Source organism: Cyanistes caeruleus, chromosome 1, assembly GCF_971803275.1.
Source record: "Cyanistes caeruleus chromosome 1, bCyaCae1.hap1.1, whole genome shotgun sequence".
NCBI lineage: Eukaryota > Metazoa > Chordata > Aves > Passeriformes > Paridae > Cyanistes > Cyanistes caeruleus.
The window spans coordinates 72,325,509-72,353,405 of record NC_141701.1 but is presented as its reverse complement, the minus strand read 5'-3'; the positions used below and the strand labels follow the sequence as shown (position 1 = coordinate 72,353,405).

Sequence of the window (27,897 nt, the reverse complement as noted above, 5' to 3'; positions counted from 1 at the left end):
GGATTACTCACAGGGCATTAGCTCCTCAGTAAGCTCACGGAAATGAGAGACTTGTTGGCTGGTCCAGAGGTCTGTCTGACCCCCAGCACTGCTACCGACTATCCCAAATAGTGGTCCTGGAAGGAATGGCTGTCTAGGGGTCTTGGCAGTTTCCAGCTGAGGGGTAACCCCTGTGAGCGATCTGAAGCTACAAGTGACCAGCTCTTTTAGAAGTGATTTCAGCTTTGTGATCTGCTTAGATCAGACCAGCTCTGCTCCTGGATTACCTCAGCCGATGTGTGGATGAGAGACAGGAGGCCGTGTAACATTCTGCGGAGTTCTTTAATGGGGGCTTCAGTGAAGGGAGCCTGTGACGAACTTCCCCTGAACGGGGCAAAAGCTGGGGTTTTTATAGGGAAGGGGAGAATTGGGAAGAGGACCAATGGTTTAAGACTGGGGTAAAATGACCAATAGTTTACAGGGAGATAACATGGGGTCCCGAAGCAGGAAGGGGTCCACAGTCACCATGACTAAGTAGTTTTGTCTTTTCTAGGGGGACAGATCTCCAGGGAGGAAGCCTGTTGTAGGACTGGCTTTCCTCCACAAAAGACTGCTTGTTTATCTTATTCTGATAAATTCTAATAAAATATTCAGATGAAATATTTCTCTGTGTATTACTTGATGGACTGATAAAGCATATAATAAAGTTTTATAGTGATTTCTGTATTTTTAAATTCCAGTAGGCATAAAGGTTCATGGATTTCTCCAAGAATAACCTTGTCTTCTTTGCTGTGTGAAAGTGCTTTGCAATCTGTTTCTTTGTTGGTTTGAAGGGGGAGAAGACCAGATTAGGGGAAGGATACAGCAGTCTGTGAATTACCCAGGCAAATCGTGCATTGCCTTTTTTGCCTCATCTCCTGACAATGTACATAACATGTAGCAGCTTTAGTTTTCATAAATAAAAAATTGCTAGAAGTGTTTGTCCATTTTGGCTAAATGAGAGACAACAAAAAGCATTTCTGAAACCCAGTAGTTACGGGCTTTTTTTTATTTTTCTTTTTTTGTGACTTATATATTTTTTTTTTCTTAGTGGTTTTATTCAAACCATGCAAAAGGAATTATGTCTATTTTTAAAGGTAAAATGAAGTTATCCTCTTTTCCCATTCTTCCTGTGCTTGAAATTTTGAACTGGTAGCAGCCTGGATTCATTCCTAAAATGTGGATTTTTTTATTTTTAATTTTTTTTACACTGAATATCTGAATAGTGGTGGCTTTCTCCTATATGTTCTCCTGCAAGTTAATTAAAGGATTATGACTTGCTTTGAGGTGGCTTATTGCCTCAGTCACTCCTTATCTCACTAATGAAGAACAGTTTGGCTTCTCACTTAATTAGATGTGTGTTTGGGAACATTAATTTGAGCCATTACCACTACTTGCCATAATAACAGAAAGCCAAATTAAGGATTCATTAACAGTGGTTTAAGAACCTCTAATGAAGGAATAAATAATGATACAGGTTTGTTTCTTGCTGGTGTCTGCTCCCAACAGAGAGCTTCATGTTAACAAGGTGCTCTGAGGGCTACATATACAGGGAGAATATACAGACAGAGGGTGTTGGTGCTCTATTCTTTGAACATCCATCTGGGTATCACTGCTCATTTAACACTTGTCTCAGGGTAATCAATGCCTGTCCTTCCACTGATTGAACTGGGCTAATCTAATCTAATGTATGGTTTAGTGCTACATCTGTGAGAAATCATCATTTTACTGCTGCAGAAAGAGGGAGGTCTTTTTTCCCCTAATGCTTGTCTTTCCTACCTTATTAGCAGGTTCCTGAATATTTTTTTAAAGTTTTATGCCTCTTACTTTTGCCTGGTTCCACTGCAGTTTTCTCCTTCTTTGCACCAAGGCTGGTAATAATCTGGTTGCAGAGGGATGCTTGTCAATTCACTAACTCTACAAAAGTCCTTTCTTGTGCTGATTTAATGTCTTGCCATTTTAATTAGAGTAGCTGACATGGTGCATCATCACCAGGGACCCTGGAGTTGACTCAAAGTAAGAAAAAGAAAAGAGAAATGACTCCTTTATTAGGGGTAATTGGGACTTTTGTCATTGTCATTGCAGTTTATTTTCGTAAATTAAAATAAATAAATAAACAAATAAATAAATAAATACAATCCAAACTTTGGATACTTTAAGCTCTACTTTCTTCTCCTGACCTTTCTTGCACCCCACCTCCAACAACTCAAGCAAACTTTTTGTGCCCAAATTGACTATTGTAGTAGGAGACCACAAAGAGTTTGAACTGTCTAAAATTTCTGGTTTTAAGCCCATTTCCATTGTTGGGGAGTTTTTTGGAGGAGATGTAACAGTAACATTTAAATTTAATTTCAAATTACTTTTGAAAGAAACAGAAGATTAATATATTGAACAATGAAATGGCAACAAGGCCGCACAGAATTTGCATGGCTCTTAATGTGAGTGAATACTGTACAGTATATGTAATACCTGCCGAAATATAAAAACTGATGTCATGTACTTTGATATATGTGTTGCAGCAATAAAAAAAAATAAAAATTGAAGTTTTGGTTTGCTACAGTTATGAAATACAGGACTCACTTTTAACAGAATAAAGTTGTATCCAACAACAGCTTACTAAATAAATAACTCAATAACCTCTCAAACTCATCTGGGCTAAAACATAATATTCAGAAACATCCTTGACCTGCATGCATCAGAGGCAGTCAGTTTTCAAATATTGTGAGGCCAGTGCCAGTTGGGAGGAACTTGAGTGCTGTGTGTGAAAAATCAAGGCCAGCAGAGGAAGATGTTAATAGAATAGAGATAACATGGCATGACTTCAGGAGGAGGGTGACCCCAGAGCTGCAGGGGCCCCTGATACTTTTTTGCTTCTTCTGGAGAAGCCCATGGCAAGAAATACATAGACGTGACATCTGGCTGTTGCTGAACATCTATGCAGGAGTGCTGTGTTCTAGGATCTCCAGCATTGCTGAGGCTGTATGGGGAGCCACAGGGAAGCAAAGTAAAGTTTACTAATCCAGAGGAGAAAGCATGAGAGAAGGAAATCAGATTTCACAGGACCTTTGAGTGGATTAATTCAATTTTTATTTGGATTCTGCCATAATTTGCTCCCATTGTATTTTTTCTTATTCTGGTTGACAAGCTCATTGTCTCACTGGTCAGCTCATGATTATGTGAGTTTGCCATTTTGAATGTTAGTAAAATGTGGTTAGTCTTCATTCCTTGAGAAAACCTGTAATTTTAGAAGTTACTTAAAAAGAGCAATAAGAACAACAAAAATAATTTCTTCATAATTTTTAGGAGGGATCAACTTGACCTACTAGTCAGAAATATTTATCTCTGTGCATATGCTGTTTTTACATTTTTAGCATTTATCAGTAAGCCTCTCATTTCATTAATCTCATTTGCTGTGGCTTCCATTTTGTGCAAAATGAAGATAAATATAACTTTTGGCCATTCTGCTTTTTGTTATTGTAATTTGACCATTTTCATAAATGTTTCAGGTAGAACACTTGGATTAGGTTTCTTTTATTTCCAATGTGTCATCCTTGACTATTCAGACATTTTTCCTATAGATTCATGATTTAACCAAATAAATTTAGTATATAATAGTTTTATTTATATTGATTATCTCCTTTTGCCCTTAACATTTTTTTTAAATTTTCTTTTCACTTGCTGACGTTACTATACTGCAAAACTAGAATTGCCTTTCACTCAGAACTTTACCATCTTAATTGTGGAATTGTGGAGTTTTGCTTAATAGTTGACTCCTGCAGAGTTTATACTTTACATTTTCAATCTTACCATTTTTTTCTCCCAGTGAATTGAATAAAATTTTCTTCTTTCATGTGAATTAGTTTTTTGAAAGAAGTGAACAGGAAGGAATCTTTTGTTAGTTTATTTCCAGGAGATCTGGCAGTTTGCCTGGTCATACCTTGAGTGTCTGAGTTTAATTCAACCCCCATTTATTGATTCAGGCTTTCAATTGCAAATGTATGTGGGGGGTTAGGATGGGTTACGGAGATTTTCTGCAATATTATGATATATATTTTGCCATATTTTTAAAGAACGCTTAATCCTGAATCCATGTTATCCTGAACTGTGTGTGCCATCTTAATGTTCTTCTAATTCATGTCTGTGTTTAATGCAAAAGTATTTATTGTTGTTCCATTCAGCTTTTATAGCTTACAGTTTCACAAATAAAAGGGTAAAATGTAATGGTGACAACCATTACAAACATGATACACTTTTGAATCTTTATGTATTTTCAATTGTTTTTTTACTTGGACTTGTTCAGGAACATACAGAAGATTAGTTATATACTTTTAGCTGTAGTCATACTGAATGTATTCACTGCAGTAGATTGAAATATATTGTTGTGAAGGAGGTGACTGGAGCATGTTTTATATGTGCTTTCATTCAGTTCCCACTGATACCAGTGGAAGTGTTTACCCTTGGGTTTGAGCAGGCTCTTAACTAATAGGTTTCAATTATAACAGCTGAGCTAGAAGAGTTGTTCAGTGCTGTGAATGTAAAGGGGAATACTGTATCTGACAGAGTAAAGGATGCTGGTTTACCTCAGTGTTATGTTTTCTTCTCATTAAGTGTCCCTCTGTTTGCAGATTTATGTAACATATTTGCTTTCCTCATTCATTAAGCACCAAATAGAAACAAATTTGCCAATTACTGCCAGTGTCAAATCTATTTAGTTCCAGTGTTGTATTTTTTTGAGTTCCAAAGCTGTTTTTTTCTTGCTTATTGCCACCATATTTGGAAAAGAGGCAGGGCTGTGTGTGAAGAGGTCATACCTGTGCTTCAGAAATGTAATTTCATTTTTCTTTCTCATTCTTTGCTGCCTTCAAAGTATATATTGCTCTGGAATAAAGCTGAACAGAGGTTGAAAAATGGCAGTCCAGACATAATCTTAACACTTTGAAAAAATGTTGTCACCTGTCTTGTGAGGAGCATAATGGCTCTGCACATGTCATGAAAATTGGGAACTACTTTTTCTTTGGACTGCCAGATTTACTAATACTACATTTGTGGGTTTATTTTTACTCTCATGTCATATGCGATTTTTTTATTTTCATGCTAATTTCTTTAATTTGATTTCTACATTTTTTTCATATATGTGCTTTCTGAGTAAGTTCTCACATGCTAGAAATACATGCTTTAAAATGTTAAACTGTTGGATTTGTAAAACTAAACGTAGTCCTACAAGTTATACTGAAGTGAGCCATCTAGGTAGGAATAGCTCTTATTGCTCTCTGAGTGCTAGTCTGACACTTAGCCCAGGATTATTTATGTAGTCACAGTCAATCTATGCTGTCCATTTTTCCAGTTTATGTTGCTAAGGTGTTTTTATTGTCTCTTGCACACAGGTTTTCTTGTTTAACTTTCTTCTGGCTTTACAAAGCTAAAAATATTTTAATTGGTTATTGGCAGCCACAGGAAATTGAAAAATGTATACTAATTAGCTCTGCCTCTTGATCATTCACATGAATGTAGACATTTTAGTCTCCCTAACACTTAGTGGGTCAATTTTTCTAATTTCACAATGAATATATTGTGTAGAAGTGTTGTGCTCTACTGAATAGGATAAAAATCTAATTTTCTAAGAAGAAAAAGGTAAGAGAATTGTTGAGTGTCTGTTTTTCTTCAGGCTGGCATTTATTAGTTTAGAATATTTACAGTTTGGGACAATAGCTTACTTTTTAATAGGTTGAAATTATGTCAGATTGGAAGATGATAAAAAGACATTATTAATTTGATAATCTGTCCTAAAAAGGCCTCATCAAGCATAAATTTACAGCAGATATCTGAAGATGAAGTATACATAGCAAATGAAATATGTATTAACTACTTCCCTGAAAACTGTGTGAGACCAGACTGCTCACATATTCTGCAGCAGGGACTGCATTTATTTGTAGAGTGATATGGGACATTTATGTGCCATTCTTGTTAGTCTGATACCACTGAGTTAAGAAAGAAGTTTCTATCTGCTGAAGATGCTGAAGAAAAAAACAAAGTTGTTTTGCTACAGCAGTGAAGTTTGTTTCTTTGTTACTGGAGTGAAAGATGTACAATGATGGGTGATGGAAGCTTAAATTCACCAAGATGAGGAGCAGTCCAAGTATTTGTGCTCCCTGCTGAATACTTCTGGGCAAGACACTGTGCAGAAATGGAGGTATTTTTTGTCCTTAGAGAGGAAGTGTAGAAGACTTTATAGAAAGACTATAATGCATTGCTTCTTGGTGTTTTGATGAAAGTCTTTCAAGTCCACTTGCATGTAACTTGTTGGTGAAGCTTTGTGTACACTTTGTTCTGCAAAGTACTCTTTTCTCTGTTTATCCACTTCAGGTCTCTCCATGACACAAACCCAAGTATTTTAGCTATTTCTTTGTGGTGATTTAGCAGTATAATAAAAAATATTCTGTCTTTATTTTATTTTCACATGAATTCTTGCCCTTTATAACCTGCCTCCTGCATTTTGAGTAACTCTTTTTAGCAGTACTCCTAGGAAAGACTAGTGATATGGTTCCTGCACAGCGCAATTTAAGTAGACCATATATATACCAGGGCCAATAAATAAATACTCATGGCTGTTTCTGAGAATTCATAAATAAAGATAGCCATGATGGCCATGGTGGTTGTGTTTCTGAGTTAGACACAATTTATTTTTGTTTTTTCCCCTTCCCTGCTGTCTCATTAAAAAAATAAAAAATAAAAAAAAATAGAGATGTAAAGTATAGGTTCTGACCATCTGTGCCCATTAACAATACCTCATACCTCTTTGGAAAGAATTACAATTTTTATCTCAAAAAATTTGGCCTAATTTTAATTTTCATTACACATCTCTAAGCTACATGGGTGTAATACTGCAGTAATTCATAAATATTGCAAATATTTAAAGTTCAAATGTAAATTTACCCATCTCTTTATCATCTGAGTTTTTTTGCTACTTTAATTGATTTTTAAAAAATCTTATAAATTACTGTTACATATTTGTTATGAATAAATTAAGATTGTTATGGATATATTAAGATTCAATCTTAATAAATGAAGATTGAAGTAATTTATATTATTATTGTAAAATCCTTTTTATTTTCATCTCTAAAACATAATCACTCTAGTAGCATTGGAGAATCAGAATTGTTTTACGTAAGGTAAAATACAGGCAGAAGAGTACTGGGGGTGTTATATTTGTGAAGATGCAGTAGAAAGAAATGAATCATGAAAAGAAGAAAAAGAGGTGTGATAACAACTAAGAAAGAAAGAAAACAGTGGTGGGGAAGGAGTATGTTTTGCTTGTAGTTTGCCTGGGCTCCTCCCAAGGTCTGTAGGTGCTCCTGTAGAGAAAACACAGTGAGAAATATTTTTGCAATAAATGCACAGGCTTTTGAAAACTGCTTGGTTGGTTGGCTCCTTCTGTCTGCGGGGGAAAAAAAATCATAGGCTTCAAAGAAATTAGGCCGCATAGGGCAAGACTTCTCTCAAAATTGTGAAAACTCAGGGACTTGTGCTGATTCACCATCATACAGGATCATATTGGGATCCTGTGCTTCAAACTTTACATATATGTGGCTGAGCTAATTGCATGAGGTTCCCTTCTTTGTGGGGAGAAATTGAGAGCTTCAGTCTGCCTGTCCATATATTCTGATGTAGGCATCCAATGCTGGTGACATGAATCTGCCAAAAGCACTGAGTATTCCTTCCCATTGGTTCTAAAGGAATACTGGAGCAATGAATCAGATGTACATATACCTACTGCATTCACGTTCAGCCAGTCCCTCAGACTGAAAATCTGTTTTAGAAATTAGCTTAGTCCTTATCCCAAAGGCATATATATTAAGACAGGCTCTGAAAGAATTTGAAGTCCTGAATAACTGTCACTTCTAAATTTTTTCTGCCTTTGTAGTCATTAATCATGTTTTTATTTAAATAGTAGTAACATTTTGTTTTCTTACTTAAACATTAGTAATAATTCATTTTTATTTGCTATTTTTTAAACCCTAGAAACTACCTCTTCAGACTGAAGCTTGAAGATCTCTCTCTACTACAGGTATGTTTAATTTCTGTTTACTTAGTTCCACTGCAAGATGTAGGTAACCAGATGTTTTAAAGCAGATAATCAAAATATTCAAAACCTTCATAGCTACATATAAATATGCATCTGTTTTTGTCCTTTTTTTGGCCCCTTATTATATAGGTCATATTATCCCTTTTAATTCCAGATTAGCCTTTGTCCCAGGCCATAGAGATCTGATGCTGCCTTTGTCTGCTCTGATTTTGTTAGAGTAGATTTTCATAGTCTTCATTAATACAATTTAAAATTAACTACCTTTAGAGTCAGTACTGTCCCTATTAATTAATGAAGTAATATTATACAGCTGAATATAGAAAAGTAAAATCATTTCAGGTAAGACTGACCTTGTAATTTGTAAAACAACTTGTATATGCTTTAATTAAGCTTTCAGATTTTATCTGCCTTCCTAGACTACTAGAAAGAAGATCTCATGTTAGCTTATATTTAATCAAAATTTCAATATTAATAAATATTAAATTTTGTTGCTCATGTTTAAAGCTGTCACACAACAAGAACCTTTAATATCTTAATATCATTTTCTATGCCATGTTTGATATCCTGACAAATAATTTAGGTCCTAGAGATTCTTTTTGAGAGGTTGCATTCAGAGGTCTCTGATGGTGCCACCATTGTAGTTTATGCTGCTAATTCATACATCGAAGTTCATGATTTTCTTCTGTTAGGACATATATCAGTAGGCTGAATTCACTAAGGAGGGAGAAATCTGTAGGTTTAAGAAGTTTATAATTGTGCTGACCTCTTCTCACTTCAATCAGAAAAAAAATACAAACTGAGCCCAGAAATCATATCGGTGATGTTATAGTAGGTAACTGGGTTTCAGTCTTAGGCCTTTAAACAGTCTTCTCAAATTGACTTTTGGTGAAGTTTCTTATTTTGTCTTCAGTGTTGTAGCACCACTGGTTTACCTCTATATTTCTAGCATTCTTCAACATATCTTTAGAGAATTTGCGTATCTAAATCAAAAGTGTTCTTTTTTTTTTTCCACCAGCATGTCTTTACTATCCCTACATCTAGTATTAAATTTTCCCCTTATTTCCAAGCCCACCATTATGACTCCTTCATATTTTTCCTTCCCAGATCTTCTCTTTCTCTTCTTTCCCTCTACTGTTACAGTTCTAACAGAACTTACAGTTCTGTTAGAGTGCCTCAGGATAGCCATTATCCAAAAAGATGTATCCTTGGATATGCCAGTTTTGGCAGCTCCAAATCAGCTGTGAGGTGACTGAAGACTTTGTTTTAATTTGTAGGATGAATTGTTTAGGATTTTGAAACTACTAAACAACATATTCAGGTCTTGTCTTGTAATCTGGTTTTATGGTTGAAAGAGGCAGGAACAAAAGTAGGAAGCAAAGCAAAAGCTGTATTAAATCCTTGCAGAACAGACTGATGGAATTTCAGGGAAGAAATAAAGCTTGCTGTGGTTTAACTCGTTGATACTCTGTGTGCTAGTTTGCATTTGTTTGGCAAGGGACTGAATACTTCAGCATTTCATGTACGGACAGAAGAAATTTTCTTTTAACATTTTCTTCACACAGTTTTTGTCATAGTAATAATGTAAAAAAAGATCTCATTTAATGCTTCTACTTATGTTGTTTGATTTGATTTTTTTTTTGCATTAGCCAGCTTTTGTAAAAACATGCAGATGTTTCACAAGCTAATAAACCATGTTTTCACATCTTAAAGAAAAGGCACACAGTGAAAGTGCTATCTATGAGAGGCTTTCACCATAGCTCAATAACAAGACAAAAAAGGGTAGAAACAAGACAATCTATATAGCTGTTATTTAATTATCTTACAAAATTCCTTAAGCTCTAGTTTTGCTATTGTGTGTGGGAATCAAAAGAAAAATTCACTTGCATAGCAAATATTTTTAACATGGAAGCAAATTGGAACAATTTGCATCCTACTTTTCACGGTTTTCAATTAGAATTTTATAACTTTATTTCCTTTGCTATTTCCTATAACTTTGATTTTTTTTATCTTTTTTTAATAACTGATTCATCCGCCAAATCCTTCTTATTTTACTTTTCTCTCTGGAAAATCAGGGGAATGCCTCAAACTAAATTTTGACCATTGACGTACTTCAGTTATTTTTGTCTGTTTCCTCATCTGTCATGCCTAATTGTCTATTGAAATATATTAGTTTGTGCACACATTTTCACTGGGAAGACAATAGACTTCATTTTACATGTAATAAAGAGTAAAAAACTCATTTATAGCAAAAGCATATTTTAAAATATTTTGTTTACAAAATTTCTCCTTATTTTTGGAAATATTTACATTTTATAAACAAAATGTTCTTTTGGAGTATTATCATATCTTGCAAGATTACCAGATACTGTTTTGTAATAGGAAAGCTTTCTAAAAAGGAAAACATTAAATAATGACTTCTTGTTTGCAAACTTTTTCAAAAATTTCTTTGGGCCAAAATATGTGTATGTCCTGTCTTTTACAAGTGTATGCCTGGAAAATAGTTTGTAAACACAAGATAATCTTCCTTGAAAAAAAAACAAAACCCAACAAAAATCCAAACCAAAACCAGATATCCATTTGAAATTAAAGTTATCACAAAAGAAATGCAGAACATGTATTAAGAGGGTCCTGTTTCTACCAGTTTAGTGGAAGTTAATCCCTTGTAAAAGTGGGGTTAGAGTGCTTCCAGAGTGCATCAGACAGGATGTGCATTTAAACATGAGCTGGGGCTGTGCACTTAGACATCATCACCATTGTGGGTACATCAAAGTTGTGATTCCACATGTCATAGTTCTGTGCTCTGTACTTTATGGGAAGAGCATGTTGTTTAAATAAGCAAGTTTGATATGATAATACCTTTAACAAACCAGTATTTGATGTGTCTCAGCAATTTTCTTTGTGTAGAAGAATAAAGAAGAATAGAGCAAGTGAAAGCCTTTTAAGCCGTTGATGGAGAAGCCTAAGAGTCAAATTGTTCAAAGCTGCCTGTTGGAACAATGCTTGCATAATGTTTATGGATTAGGGAAGAAGCACTCATTGGGGTTATAGAAGGGCAAATATTTTATCGCTCTGTCTGCAGCAACAGTAGGCTCACAGACAGAGAAGGCCTGGCTCTGCATAAATTTGTTTTGTGAGCTTTACTTTGTTATTGCTCACCTCAAGTAACAGTAGAATGATCCATAAAAACATTGGCCAAGATGAAAGCTAGATTTCCTGAAAGCTCTGTTTTATTTCTTAAAGTATAAAAGCAGAAATCTAAATAGTAGTTTTTAAATGAGTAAATTTATTTTCAAAAGTGTATTTTAAAAACCATGATATCTAGAAAAGGTCAGCAGTAATAGTGGGGCTTTGACATTATGTAATGGATGACTCTCACAAGTATCTGTTCTCATCCTTTTTTCTAACTTTTTTTGAAATGAGAGCTTCTAAATTCAAACATTTATTTGTGTCTGCCTACATGACAGATGTGCTGATGTGCCTGTAAAGAGTGAAAAGATAATACATGATGGCTTATAAAAGTCTTTATGCCACAGTTGCCATAAACAATAATCCAGCCTGCATAATCTTTTACAAACCTTATAGAAAGTGTACATCTTTTTTTCTTCCATAAGCTGAACTTCATATATTCAGGTTGTTAAGTCATTTACAGGGTACATGCTTGTGTTTGCCTTTCTCATGTAAATGTTCCATCTATGAAATCTATTTCATATTTGAGATGCCCAGAAGGTTAAATATGAGCCTGTTCCACCTGCTTCTGTATTTACATGGTTCTCCACAGGTTTTATTCTCATTCTCAGAACCTGCACATCTTTCAGTTAGAACAACACATACCCTCAGAGTTTAAAGGCAATTTTAAAGCAAATTTTAGCCCATTTTTATAACAAGATTCAAAATAAATGCTTTATACAGGCTAAGAAGATCATAGTTTTGTTTTTATGTGTGTTATTCAACTTTAAATTCTGGAATCTTGAGGATTTTGGTTTATAGATGTGTTTGTGTGTATGTGTTTATACATGCACATCTACTAACAAGGCATTCAAGGAATTAAAGGCAAGAGTGGAACTAAGAACTTTCTGGAAAAGGAGCGACTTTGGAGAACAAATTTTACCTAACAGAATTCTTGCTATTGTTTGCATGTGTCAAGAGTATCTGGAAATACATGTTACATATGATAGTTCATTTTGATATGAGTCATTAATGGCTAGATGGTAGACTAAACAATGAGTTAAGTAAATTGTACTATTCTTTGAGTATATATTTTGTGTGCACCTATGTGAAAAAAAGGGAATTCGATTCCATAATTTAGGATTTTTTTAAAAAGTCGTATATATAACCTGAAATGTTTTTTTAAACTTAACCTAAATTTTAATACAGAGTATAATTATTAACATTTAATTTTTAATTTTTTAAAATAAGTTAAATCCTCACCAGTGTTGTAATTCCATTTTGAAAATAACAATTGTTTACTATTATGTATTTTGTGAGAAGCCTTCATAACCTTAGTTTGTCTTTGGTTAAGATAGTACTTGGCAAAGTCTATGAAAAATGGAGGCACAAATCACTTGAGCTCTCTATACAGTTAATTTTTGGGTCAATGCTCTCAAGTTCCCTTTGCTATGAACAAAATGAAAAGTTGTAAGTAGTTATGTAGCATCAAATCTTTGATTTATGCTGATGTTAAAACTTGTAGTTATAAACAACAAATTCAGAGATAAAGAGAATGAAGATTTAATCTTTTAATCTCAAGTTTTTTGAGTCACTAAATAAGTAGAATACTTAAAAGGCTGCTTAATTATTTTTCTTAAACTTTTATTCATTGTATTTTAATCCATTAATTGTCTGTGTTGTGTGTTACTTACAGTCATTATTTGTGTAACAGATGCCTGATTTGTGAAATACATGAAAGAAACACGAATCATCATTTTATTATGGGGTGAAGCAACTGTGCTGAAAAGGAAATGCAAGAAGTATATTCTCTGATATCACACTTGAAGGCATAAGGGACATCAAGTAAGGATGTCCTTAATTGATTACAATCATGGTTTGGTAATATTGAAATGACAAGAAGATTGAGATTTAACATTTTATTTGAGTGTCTATGCAGGGGAAAAACAGACAAAACAAATAACAAATCTCTCTTGGGTATGCCTGTGCCCAGTATCTATTTAAGAGTGAGGGAAATAGAGAATGTTCCTCCCTTTTAAAGGTACTTTTCTCCCTTTTTTTAAGTGAAGGTAGCATCAGCACCACCAAAATACTGTTTCTTCTTAGACCCTTCACATTTGTGTCTATGACACACAATGGATAAGCCAAGTGCATAAGTTGGCATTACTTTTGATGCTGTTCCAAGTTCCTTAAAAGGTTGGAAGTGAAGGAAGCAACTTGTGCTTATAAAACTTTTCCAAAGATGACTGAGGTGAGCAAACTACAGAGTGACCAAAAAATAATAAAGCTGGTGCAAAGATCTCTTTTGATGCTAGGGATGAGCAAAATGTGCAGAGGTATTTGGACTGTTAACTTTTGTCTAAATTGGTACTGAGAGCAGAGTTTAAAAAGGGAAAAAATTAAGAAAAGGCAAAGGACTGTACATCTACATATCACAATGCTACTGCTGTCAAGTACCTCTTCATCTTGTTGATGTATTTCCAGTGGCAGATTGTTGGATTTGATTATACAATAAGTGCACAAATAATTAAATTAGAATATTGGAAATTTAAAGATGATGTAAAAGTATTTGTGAAGCCAGAGCTAGTCCTTTGTAGCTGGTACTCTTAGCTTCACCTATGTATTAGTCAGAGTATGGCTAATGTTCTGAAACCATTTGAGTCATATTTTGTCTCCCTGAAAATCAAGCTTTCTGACATTGTTTTCATAGTTTCTAAACACTTTCCCAGAAAAGTAACTATAAACATGGATGTTTATACATTCCATTAAAGATATGTCTTTTGATGGACATTTCTTATGACCAGTGTGGCTGAGAAGGTGGTAAACTGACCATCCAATCCCTGGTAGTTGTCAACAATCTATAAATATTGAAATGACAAAATAAAGTTTCCTCTTCCTCTACCACACCTTGAGCGGTGTCTGTGTAAATCATTTCGTGTCCGACAGTGACAATATTTGGCCAACTACTGATTCACCCTGCATTCTGAATTTTCTTTCCATGTGTAGGATTTTTCATCTGCAGAAGTGTGGTTACACATATCAGCTAATTGTTTAAAGGTTTTTTTCTGTGTGTGATATTTAAGTTCATATGCAGACCTCTACTAAAAATATATATAACAGGGCATGTGAGACACCCAACTGGATGTGTTTACTCTTCTGCTCATTTCTGCCTGTTATTTACACTTGGCTTCTACAAAATTGGAAGGTTTGAGTCTCCAGAATTTTTTATTTCCTATTCTTCAATACAGTTGAAATTTGTCATGGAAATTTAAGAACCATCTAATTGAAGAAAAAGAGTGCTGGCAAATTGGCAGAGCTTTGCTGCTGCTTTGGTTCATCTGTATGTGTTAGTATTTTCAGTGATGGAGGAAAAGAGTAGAAAAATAAAACCAGGCAGAGATGTAATTTTTCATTTATTTGCTGTATCTGTTATATTTTTTGTGCCAGTATTAAAATACACATGCAGGTGTATTTCTAGACAAATGAATACATTTTTAGCCAAGACACTTAGCTTTTTCTAGTCTGTCTTTTTTTTTTTTTTTTTTTTTTTTCCCCTTTACCTCTGCTTGTTAGGCTGCATTTCTTGTATGTTTACAATAATCTTCTGTTCTGGTTTTTCAACAAAGAAGCAAAATAGGTACTAAAATTTTTCCCTTGCACTGTAGTAAAATTTCTTTTTTCTTTAGGCATCAAACATTTATGGGTTTCTGTTTGGTTTTTCGGGGTTTTTTTTCGTTTGGGATTTTTTAAGAGAAAGGGGATGCCTGGATCACCAGGCTATGTAATATGAGGGCATTCGTTCTCATGACAAATAGAGATGATATCAAAAATATGTATGTTCATTTTACAGCTGATACTCCTGAAACAGCTGATTTGGATTTTATAGTGAAATGATTTCACCCTTCCATATACTTTTCCCTGGTATTATGTGGGGTGGTCAGCCACACGGCATTACATGCACAAAAGGTAATTATGGAAATGTCTTTTCCTCAGAAGGTGACACTCGTTCATGTTTTCACTGAAACGATAAATCATTACAGTTACACAAGAGTAATCACCAAGTAGAATCTGATAATAAATCAGGCTGCTGCTTTCCAAATCTCTGGACCGTATACAACCCTGGCACACTTCAGCTAATTTTGGACTGAAGCAGCATCCTGTGACAACAGGGTGATATTTATGGAGGGACACGAGCTCTCTTTGACTATCACCCTCTTTCAGCGTCACCTCTGTACCGAGAAAGTTCAGAAATGTTAGGTAACTGTAGAAAATTAAAGAAGAAAAATTATTATAGAGACTAAAAGCAGATTGTCTTAATTCTTATATTGTCTTGCTTAGGTGGAGAATTTGCCACAAGCAGTTGCTGATGGAGAGTTCTAGCTCTTCGGCAACTGGATGCTGCAGTGCTGAGCAATTTAGAAAAGAAATGGAATATGCAGTATGCTCTGGAAGATATGCTATCTGTAATAGAGTGTTTGCAAACATGTTTATAGATTTTTGCATACAGACCCTGATATGGAACTTCATTGTGTGTTCTGGTCTGTAACAATTAGAAGTTCCAACCGCAGTTTGTATGTCATTCATATTCAAAGAGCAGGCTTAAAGACATTTTTTCAGTTGCAGGAGGAATTTTGTCTTTTGCACTACTGCAGAGATCCATTCAACAGTTCTGCAAGGTTAGGTGGGATAGGGCATAGATGCTTTTGGGGAATGCTACAGAGAGAAGATGAGTTCAGCTTACCCCTGCATGTTAGTGGTCATCAGTACCTGGCATAAAGGCATTGTTCGTCTGTAGTATCCCTTGCAATTGGTTGTTGAAATTAAAAAAAACCAAAACATTAGGTTAAGAAGATCAACATTTAAACCCTGAGTAATAGAAAAATGGTGGAGCAGCTTCATGTTCCCTCGCTACAGGGCAGAAATATTTAAGATACTCATCTTGACCCTCAGCTCTAAGGATGCTGAAGGGTGCACCCAACTGCTGAGCTGTGGGGAGAACTGTTTCCATGAGGCAAAAAGATCCCTTCATTCCTAGGGTAGAGGTGTAAATATTTTCAAGGTTAGGAGACTAGTTTTTTGCTACTACAATTAAGGAAAACTCAAGATTTTTAAACTTTTAAGGAAACAAAGTGTCCATACTGAGGCTGACAGACACGGACACTTGTTGCTATAACCTAAGTAGAAGGAAGGATTTGAGAAACTTGCAATTGGTCATTGGTTGGTGAGGATTCCATGCAGGCATGTGTGGGAAGGAGGGGCCTACCCTTCTAAATGGTTCAGGGTACAAAGAGAGGGTTGCTTCCAGTGTTACTTGCCTGGTCAACACTAATCAACCCAATTTATAAGGTGGATTGTTACTCCTAAATGTTTGAGAGAGACACTGCTTAGTCACTAGCAGGAAGCTAGTCTGGTTCTGAACAGAAAATAGAGGAGTAAAGTTGTCTTACTGTAATAGGCTTATCCAATATTTTGGGATACCTTTTGCCTTCATTTTGCCTTATCCTTATTTTTCTGTCACCTTTTCCCTACCATGTTTTTGGTTCTATTCTGTTTTGGCATGTATTTTTTTACCCATCCCAGATGGCACCTCAATATCATGCTTCTGTTGTCAAGTCTGGAAGTGATAAATCATGTCAAACTATGGAAATCAATCAATTTATTAAAACTTAAAGTTAAATGTCCTTTGAAATATCTGGGCTTAGACACATATCTGAGGTATTTGCATTAATTTTTTTGTTTAGTTGTTATTTTGGATTTATTTGAAGGCAGGCAAATCTAGACCCCCACAGACCACAGGCAATTCCCAAATGCTCAGGGGAACAAATTGCCCTAGAAAAGGAGGGCAATCTTACCCATAAAGCAGTTAAGAGAAAAAAATGTTTCTGTTTTGATGTCAGCATTTTACTTAGTTTGCCTGCCTTCAAATCACAGTACTTTTAGGTATTTGTCCTCAAAACAGAACTAGAAGTCTGAGCATAGGTGCTTAGGCTCTCTGTCTGATGGATGAGAATAGCTCTACACTCAACTCCACTGATATCTGAGTTCTGAGCTTTCTGATCTCCCTGAGGAAGAATGTTGAGTGCAAAGGGAAAACTAAAAGAATAAATGCCAACTTTTTTTCCTAGGTTAAGTATTTCTATTGAATTTGACAATAATATTTTCTTTTTCTACATCACCCATATGCAGCAGGTTTCCATGGTGAGTAAATTGTATGTAAAATGTGTGTCAAGCTCTTTCTATCATGGTTTCTAAACTCTACAAGCAGTATGAACCTGAAGACTGTGTGACCACTATTGTATATTCTTAAGGCTGAATTGAATATGGGCTGATCTATTACAAAGTTAAGTTAGTTATAGGCTTATGTGCTGTATGTTTGGTTTTTTACTTTTTAATTTTTCTTCCCTGATTTTAATACTATCTTATTCAGTCAGTACTGCTGAATTTTATGTTTGCACTAGAACCTGGGAAAAATTAATTTGCTTCTCCAAATCAGGGATGTAATGGTGATTGGTATACTGATGGTCCAAACAAATAATCAAAATACCAAAAGAAAAGAACAGACCATTATGAAGTTACGGGAAATGAGAAATTACAAGGTCTGTACGTGGGTCTGTTCATATCTATTGAGATGTTTATAGCAATTCAGATTGATACAAGTAATGAAAATTAATTGTTCAAAGAAAAAAAAAATAAAAAGGGGTTTTACTAGGGGTTAGTATTTTTACCTACATTTATGTCTATATTCAATTTTCAAAATTATCTCCTTGATGAACACATATAGTTCTTTTTCCAGGGTATAGCTACTATTTTGGTAGTCAGAAATAGTCAGCCACAAAACTGTTTGTGTTTTGGTTTAGGTTTTAAACTGTCTGATTCAGTTAGGTTTATTAAAAATCAAATTAAGGACCTGACAAAACCTCAGAATTTCATATTTATGTGGGTATCCAGGATAAAGCAACCTTATGGAAATCACTTCTATAAGAAACCATTAACTGCATTAGAAGCAGAAAAAAACTTCTATTAAATATTAGTTAAATAACAACTTAATTGTGGTGTTGACCATTTCTATGTGCTATGTGATTCAGTTTCTTAATATTGCAGTTTCTAAATTAAAACTAAGGTGGGCATGAGTTTTCAGAATTTTGAAATTGCCTTGGAGATAAATTTGATTAATTGATAAATATTTCTAGAGGTAGGATGGAGATTAAGTTGAATATCTCCCACTGTTTTGGAAAACACCCAGCAGATTTATGCTGTTACATTTTTATAACTTTCTGAGTCTTTGAATTTAGCATTTAAAATTAAATATAGTGTCTGGTATGTGTACGTGACATTAGTTTCTGTTAATTGTGTTTAAATATGAATGACAGAATTAATTAGTTCTGAAGCCACATTGAGTGAAAATGCAGTAGCTGCCCAGTATTTATATATAGTATTGCTTTTAGGGTATCTGTCTGTGGGAATCTTGCTTATAAGAGTAATAGCTCATAAGCTCCAAGTCTTTGCCTAGTTATTTTGGCAATTCTGGGAGTGATTCTGTGCCTCTTCCCATTCATCTCAGGGACCTGAAATGGTGAAAGGTCAAACTGTTCTTTACTTTTTTCCCCACTTTTTTACTATGAGAAGAATGAAATCTGACAAGAGGAGAGACTTTGAGGGAAGTGGAACTGTGGAAGCTCATCTGCATGATTGTTACGACTTGCACACATTTTACTTTTCATTCATGAGATGAAACCTTTCTCTGCAAAACTCTTTCTGACTCTTAGGTGCATGGTTATTTTTGTTACTTGGTAGAATTATGCGTTCTATTTTTTTTTCTGAATATGTGGGCAATGGAAATATCTGAATTTTTATAATCTCAAATACACACAAAACCTTTCACAGTGGCATTTTTATTACTTTAATTAGGCTAGGATTTATTAATAAATTATATATTATTTTCTATATATATAATTATATATATTATATAATATATTATAATATTTACAATATGTCAGGGCAGGTCTGAAGAAACAGTAATTCTGTATGTTCATATAAGATTGAATGAATCATAAAAATATTCTATCATATATTTATTAAGACTGCTCTAGGCATGATTCCATGGTCTTTTCTCACACGTGTGTCTGTGGTGTTACTTATAGAATATTGTGCTATTCAGCATGAGAAAATAAAGCTGAATGAGTTGTACTCAACAAAACTCTTGATATGCATTGACAAATTAAAGCTGAGTGTAGAATTTCACATGATAATATATTTGTAGACTGATTTATTTATTTATTTATTTTTTACATTATATGGTTTATACTGAAAACAGCAAGGGTGTCAGGAGATGGATACACAATGAGTTTCCAAATAATCTCAAGCAAAATAAAGAAATATTCTACTGGTGGAAGCAGGGACAGGTGACTAGTAAGGAATACAGAAATCGCTGTTCAAGCATCCTTGGGTGGGATAAGGAAATCTAAAGCACATGTGCAGTTGAATCCCATGAGGGATGGGAAGAAAAACAAGAACTTTATTTTAAAATAAACAAATCAGATAAGAATCAGCTGCTTATGTTTTACCTCTTGAAGCTGTATTTAGATTATTATCTTCTAGCTATCCCATAAAGGAGGCTGAGAAATAAATTTTAAACTTGGGAACTGGGGCATGGAAAATCATGTGCAAATAATCTACAAAAGGAAGGCTTGCTGTGTAAACCAAGTATATTTTTCCACTAAAATTTGTAGTTTCAATTATTTTTCTGCTAGATGCCCAGCTATGACACACAAAAGGAAGAATTCCTTGCATTTTCAATAGTAGAGGAAGAAAGAAGTCCAGTCATTCTTATTTCTATAAAATTACATATAAAACATAAGAAGGTGTCAGTCTTTTTACAATTGCACTTTAATTGGTTAACTTTAAAAGGAGGGAATAATGAATGATAAATCTACCCAGGTGAATGTTGAAGAAACATTTGTATTTCCCTCACCAAACTTGCCAAAACTTCTGTAGTGAAATAACAGGTAGCATGATGAAACACTGGTTTCTAGTAATTACATTCTCACTGGGACTTGCAAGTTGCAGAGAATAGCTGGACAGGCTGGAACACAAATAAACATATATTCCTGTGAATTAATCCAATCAGTCTGAAGCTCTATAAACGCATTTTAGAGTTGGTGCAACATACAAAGCTCACTGATAATGCTGTGGAAGGCCTGTCTCTGCTAATCACCCACGTGAACTGGGAAAGAAAATAAATCTTGTAGCCTGAGAAATCATGCTAGGACAAAAGCATCTTGCAGATGGAGTTTGGGAGTTTCCAAAAGGGAGAGGTCAATGTTTACTGCAAGAAGTAGGTAAAAATGTGTTGTTTTTATCTGTGAAGATTAAGTAATATTTGCCAGACTTTTTCAGAACAGCAGATATATGGGCAATGCAGAACATAACAGAAAGGATCATGAAGTCCTTGCTGGGAGAACCAGCCATGCATAAATTCCCTGCTGATTAACCAGTTGCAGAAAAAGTGCCAGGAAACTGGAGGTTACCTCTTCAAAAAAAAAAAAAAAGCAAAAACAAAACAAGAAAAAATCCAAACAAAACCCCACAAAACAAAACACACAAAAAATATCCCAAAAAAACCAAAAAACAGAGATTGAATCTGGTTTGTGTAGAAAAATAGGAGCTAAATAGATGAAAGAGCTTTAGTCAGCGTAGCACAGAAAATGGAGTCCTGAAAGATAAAATCTGAGGAGAAAAGAGGATTAAAGCTAATAATTTCTTCAAGAAGAGCATCTGGTCTGGCTAAGTACACAGCACAAAAAGCAGCCCTTTTAAAATGGTCACAAAATGTTCACAAATCTAGAGTATCTCTGGAAGCCAGCCAACAAGAAAAAAACTTCAGCAAAAAACCCCATGTGATCACCTTGGCAGAGAAGACTCACCAAGCTCTGGAGCAAGGTGGAGGCAGTGCGAATGTATGATTAACAGATTGAAGGTGGACGGCCAATGCTGTTTGCCAGGCTGTTACACATAATTTTCAGCCAACATTTTTACAGACCAGGTGATTGAGACTCTCCAGATGCACATCTCTGAAGATCTGCAAATGGCTTTGTGGATCCTGGGTGTAGTCTTTCAAATTTCTTGGCTGAAACATAGTCTGCTAAGACTTGAGTAAGGCCCAGGGAATATCTGAAGTCATTCAAACTCCTAAATATTCGGTCAGGGCAGCATGTTGATTCTGTGCATCTGGGATCATGCAGCCCAACACAGTCTCTCTGCTGCCTGTATCTGGCTTCGTAAATGATATAAGACTGATGCAGACAATGAGCTGGAGTGGCTAAATAAAAATATCTTCAGTCTCAAAAGTAGGAAAGAGAAAAATTAAAGCACATCTAAATCTAGTGGTTCTCAAATTGCTCCTCCTGTAGGACAACCCTAATTTTCTTATGTGTAATGCACTTAGTACACCTGATAACCTGATGTGCTCCTCTTATGCAGGGCAGGGTGTAGCATGCAAATATCAAACTCTATTCTCAGAAATGTTAACTCTATCTGAATTGAAATCTGATTTTGGACCAACAGAGCCCCAAACCAAAATGTAATTAGAATAAAATGAATATAATTTAATTGAAAGACTACACTTATCAGTAAATCCCATTCCCAGAAATTCCCTTGATTCTGAGATAAAACAGGATGGAGATCTTAAAGAGAGATAAAAAACTGGCTTGGATGTGATCATGCACACCCCTGCTTTAGGAGAATCTACTTTAGCAGGGGATCTCAAGAGTTCCTTCCAACCATTCTTAAGAGATGGCCACTGCAAACATATAATGGATTGGAATACTAGAAGAGATTGACTACTTCTCTGTCTCATTTAGAGGAAGTTTTTCATATTCCTAATAAATATTTTGGATTTTCTGTGCAAGGTAGAAAATCTCAAAGAGGCAAGTGAGAGCTGGAAAGTGAAATAGAATTAACAGTCCAATAGCTAGCATACTGCTTTTGAGTGTAAGATTCATGCATGCCTTTATGTGTCATCTGATTCACAGCATGGATTTGGATCTCTTTTGCAGCTTGAGCTTCCTGAACAGTACAACTCAGAAGACTCTTTGGTTTTTCTCATTTTGCAGATATTTAATTCAAACTCTCAGAAGCTTTTTTAGTAAACTTGGAAAAGCTTTCGAGAATAGTTTAACATTTTCCATAAGCATCATTGTTACTATTGTTGGAAAAGTCCTGTCCATATTTGATGCCTTTGTGTAATACAGGCTTATGGTTTTGAGAGAAAGGAAGCCCACAAGACTTCTCAAATATGCCTGTGTCATGCTTCTGGGGTGACAGGGCAATGTGCTCTTAGAGCTAGCTAGTGTTGCTTTTGCTGACATTCATGTGGTATGAATTTTTGAACTTTTGAAGCTACTCAAGTCTGTCATTAATGAGTGGGTGGATCTGTACAGTGCTACTCTACTACCCCTACAGCCTACTGCAGACCTTGCTGGAAGTGCTGTAGTGGCTGTGCATATGTGTGGCACACTGAAGGTGCATTAATCTGGCTAGCACGTGGATTGATGGCAGCATTAGGTGTAGGAGTATGGACATCTATGCAGATTGTGCACAAGACTTCTTAATATCATGGGACTGGTGTAGCAGGTGTTTGTGTTAATTGAAGTGTGTTGACATATCCTTTACTTATCTGTGGTATAGACATCACTTTAAAATGCCTGTTGAACAAATAGTGTAATTGCTGCATGTAAGTTTATAAACACTGATGTTACTGATTCTGATGTTAATGCACCATTATAAGAGCTACAGGAATATTGATTGAGCCCCTTTTCCTACTGGAGTTCGTTTTCCTTCCAATTTTGTTTTCAGAAGAGGAACACAAAAACAAATTCTGCAAGTCTTCAGAGCAGTCAGAGCATATTTGGTATAAGTCACATCAAAAAATATCATCCTGAAACTGGAGCCTTCTGATTGTTTAAAACTTTGTTTATTTTCCTTTTTGATTGTTAGAATATTGGTTGGGGTTTTTGTTTGTTTGTTTGTTTGTTTTTCAGAACAAAACCCATGACTTTATTCTCTGACTCCAGTATTTATAGATTCAAGACCAGGGATTGGATAATGAAGTTACCACCTTCCCAAGTGTTGGAGTCTGAGATACAGAGTGTGTTCCCTTGTCTCTGATGCCTGGCTCTGAGATCCAAGAGGACACTGAATTACATGTAACAGGAAATTTATGGGCATGTTTACATGGTGATACATGAAAACAACTGTTAAAGTTAGATAGAAAAGCTAGAAGTGTGAGTGTGTAGATTAGAAAGTTTTCTTAAGTCCCTGGATGAAAAATTTAGTTTAGAGTTTAAGCTGGTTTAGAGAGTAGAAGACAAGATGGAGGATTTAGGATGTTGTCTCTTTTCCTTCTTCTTTCTTCTTCATTTTCTTCTTCTAGAGGTTTTTGTGTAATAGTAGGTGATTGGATAGAAAATGCCACAGTGCAGCACACAGGTGTTGGGTCATTGGGTCAGTAAGAAAAATAATGTTTATTGTTAATTGGATGAGAATAAGTATAAAGATAAAAAGGCCGCACAGTTTGGGGCCATTTTGTGCCATCAGAGATGAAATGTGCTAGGTTGTAGTGAATTAAACTTGTGCAGATAGTCTGGAGAGACCTGTCAACTTTTGTGATAACATCCTAATAAACACAAGAAACAAGATCCTAGAGAGCTTTGGAGTTTTCTTCTTGACCCAGAGAACTGAGATAAACGGAACTCCCCTTGAAGGAGTATTCCAGAGGAGCTCAGCTCAGAGAAGCTGAGAAATCCAGGAGTGAGGAGAAGTACTGAAGAAATACAGCAGAATCAAAAGAGAAAAACAGATTAAAAAAAGTTATACGCAAGCACACTGGTCATGTGAAATGTCCATCAAAAGACATTTCTTAAAAGGAATGTGATAAACAGCTTATGTTTACAGGACTTTCATGGGAAAGTAACTAATACTATGAAAACATTATCAGAAGGCTTAATTTTCAGGGCAACAAAAAAAGGGTTATCTAAATCTACAATTTTTGGCCAGAAAGTAAACAGACTGTAACAAGAACCTAAAGCAATTTTTAGAGAAGTGGAATGACTTTTTTTATATTTATCACCTGCTTGATTAGGAGGGACATCTATAACGTGTTTGAGACCATGAAGGTTGTTTAATTCTTCTGGACAGTGGAAAGCAAGGTCCTCACAGAAAGAATGTTTGGTTTCTTATATAAGTTCTGCTGTTGCTGCTGTCATGAACGCTCAGACAGCTGGACTGCTAAAGCAGTCTTCTTCTTGAAGAAATGACTCAGAGAACAGAAATGTGTCCCTTTTGTCATCCAAGTATGCATTATGCAGTGCAACCACTGCAAAGCTCTTGTAAAGGAAACCAAACAAAAATGCCACCCTTACAGACGCTATCTAGGTTATATTCTTCTCGTGTCTTATTGGTGTACCAACAATCTATCAAATTGAATTATATGCTTGGTAATATTCAGATAATCTTGAAAATAGCTTATAAAAATGAGCTGACTGATTGCAAATCTGATGAATTATCCTGTTGGTAGACAAAGCATATCTGCGGTTGCTCTTTCATTGAGGAACAGATGGGGATCTTATTACACACAAGCAATTGATTTATTAACTGATTAATGGTGGGAGTAGGTTTCTGCTTTTAATAGATGTAGCTATTTATGTCTTAATATGCATTAGTATCTACCTAATGACAAATTTTTCATCACTTTTTCTTCTTTCAAGAGGTTCTTAGCATTATTTTCCAGGACCTGAAGATCAATACTTCTATGAACAGAAGCTTTTCAGTAGTCCCCATGGATAGCAATTACCTTTTAGAAAAGAAGTCTTATAACATTGCATGTTCCTATGCATGCACTGTCCTCACATAGTGGCAAGCCTAAATGCTTACTGTCTCTACAAATTTTGTCCTTTGTAAGTTCTTATTTTTTCCAGGTGTAAAGTACCAATCCTCTAATGTCGTTTCTGGAATGCTTATCACTCTTGCTAGTGATAGGCTAGTGCCTTTATGATACCACAGTCAATTTTAATGTAGTCTTATACAAAGAATATTAACAATATTGCTTTCTCAGCTTCACAAACTCAATAATGATAAAGATAATAGTGATGATGATAATAATAATTACAGTTACTTAAAAAAAAATTTAAATGTGGAACAGCTTTTTTTCTTGAATTTCTCTGCAGAATGATTCTTGGCTTCCATGTGTTCTTGTGTTATAAGACCGAAATACTGATCTTGAACTATTCATCTAGGTCTAGTTTTGCTATTTTAAATTCTGAGACCATAGTCAGGACTTCAATCAAGCACTGAGGACATTTTTTCTGGGCATAGGAAACAGACAGAGATCTCAAACACTTAACTCTTAAATAGATGAAGGAAAATGTAGTACTGAGAAGATAATAATGTTACTCACTGTACTGGTTCTAGATGACACTGTCATAAGATTTATTTTTTGACAAACTGTGAGCCATGCTGTTGTGAACAGGTGCCATAATATGGAGCAGAGCAGCAAGTGTATTTTAAACAGAAAAGAGACAAGCTTTAAAAAATATTAAGGAAGGGGAGAGCAGACAGTTTGCATTAAATGTAGATGGCCAGAAACTACTATGAAAGTACTGTGTCAAATGTGAGCTGGACTGTATTTTTTTACCAAATTAGTTATGTTAAAAACAAGTTGTGAAAATAAAATGTTGCTTTGTGTACAGCATCCCTTATTGGCATTATTTAATGAGAAGTCGCATAGTGTCCTTAGGATTTGCATTTGTGTGGAAGGAAGTGCAAGCCCAGTAAGCATGTGGAAGAGAGTTAATCAGACTAATGATTGTATCAACAGGGTGATAATGTCAGAAGTCCATATAGGATGTACCAGAAACTGCATTAAATCTGTGACCCTTTGCTATGTTTTTGCTTGTAGGGGAAACAGTGAATTAGAGAGGAAAAATATGAAACTTCTATACAATACATATGCCTTGATTTAGATTCAAATTTATTAATTCAGAATGAAAACTTGACATTTAAAACCTGTTGTTTTTTTTTAAAAAAAGTGACATTAGATGCTTAAAGTAATCTTGCAGGGTTTCTCAACACAGATTTTTATGTAAACTTAGTAATGAAGCAACATAAGTGATATTTATCTATTTCTAACATTCTTATTTGTATGGTTCAAGGCTTATTATTTCTGTTCAAATAGTAAACATTTCTAATTTTTAAAATTAAAAAAGAAAATTTCATTAGAGAAACCCGCTTTCACTGATTTAATGATACCTAGTATCTACCTGGGCTGAAAATTTCTCTTCTTACACTGGAGTAAGATCTTTCCAGTGTTTGAATGTGTGACAAAGTTGAAACCATCAGTAGAAGGAGATTTCACAGAGCACTGAGTCCAAACCTTAAGAAGAATTGTAATATTAGTAGGAGTGTCCTGCAGTGTATACTAATAGGAGCAAACTTTCCATAAAAAAATTGTAGATTTATTTGTTAGTGTTTTTGCTATAGGTCTGTCCTTCTCACTTATTCAACTTACCTTGTGTCATGGTCCACAAGGTGGGATTCATGATGTGGTTCTTTTATTCGATCTTAAAGTACAAAAGGTTGTCAACACACCAGGGACTTAAACAGCAAAACACACTTTGACTGCTCATCAGCACTAATATGCAATAGAGAGAAAAGAAGACAAAGCAAAGCTTAGGAAAAAGAGAGAGTAAGGGGATTATAACTACCAATGTCGAAGTCCACTGAGACGTCTGTTGACACAGAGTCTTCTATCCGTTGGGAAGATCTCAAAGGCAAGTTTGGGATGTATTTTTATAGTCTTTTACAACTCAAGGGGCACAGGGCCAAAAACAGAGGAGAATGATGAACATTGTGAGGAAAACCATTGCACAGGATACAGAGCAAACCACTTCTTACAAGTCTTTGCTCACCAGCAGGAACTAGGGCAATGTGCCATGAAAACCCATTGCGCAAGGTACAGAGCAAACCACCACCAGCAGGAACAAGGGCAGTGTACTATGCAACAACCTGCGACAATCACTTGGCAAACATCCACCTCAGCTAGGCCCGAAGCCCTGCACAAAAGTCCCTTGTGATATTCAGGGTCTCAGTCTCTGTTCTAGAGATGGTCATGAGACAGATGAGAGAATCTTCAGACTGTCTCTTACACCTTGTATGCAAGAAGCCTGTAGTGGGGCACCCATTATTGTTTCAAGGTTTCTAAAGAAAACTTGTGCTCAGGTTCTAGACCATTTATTTAATGGAATGATGGCATACAGGTACATCAAGCGGAATTGTTAGCTGCACCTCTTATAACATGGTCTTTATGACACAGTGTTCAGACAGCTTGGGTTCAAGTTTAAATTCTGAGGGTTTTATTCAAAACATGTGATGTCCCATATAATTTTTTAACTTCAATAAATGGGGAATTTACGGCTCCCTAGATATTTTAGTCCAGAGACAATTTCTCTTATCTGAAAACTATAATACCCTGATAGAATGCATGGCAAAGATTAGAGGAATGGTGATGGTAGTGCTCATCATTTATTCAACAGCTGGGTAGCCTTTCAGAAGCTGCCACATGCCACTACCTTCTCTCC

The 27,897-nt window shown here is 35.3% G+C and overlaps 1 protein-coding gene across 11 annotated transcripts in view; it reads left to right on the top strand.

The window, feature by feature from the left end:
• The window catches only part of LOC147655596 (semaphorin-5A-like), a 345,256-nt gene that overhangs the window by 198,460 nt on the left and 118,899 nt on the right, over window positions 1-27,897 (top strand). For all 11 annotated transcript variants that reach the window (XR_015274363.1, XR_015274377.1, XM_086842896.1 and 8 more), the window contains one exon: window positions 8,038-8,083. Coding sequence is in view for 9 of the 11 variants with exons in the window: in XM_086842896.1 (XP_086699022.1) it covers window positions 8,038-8,083 (46 nt within the window). In the remaining 2 variants the exon portion in view is untranslated. The remainder of the gene's footprint in view (window positions 1-8,037; window positions 8,084-27,897) is intronic.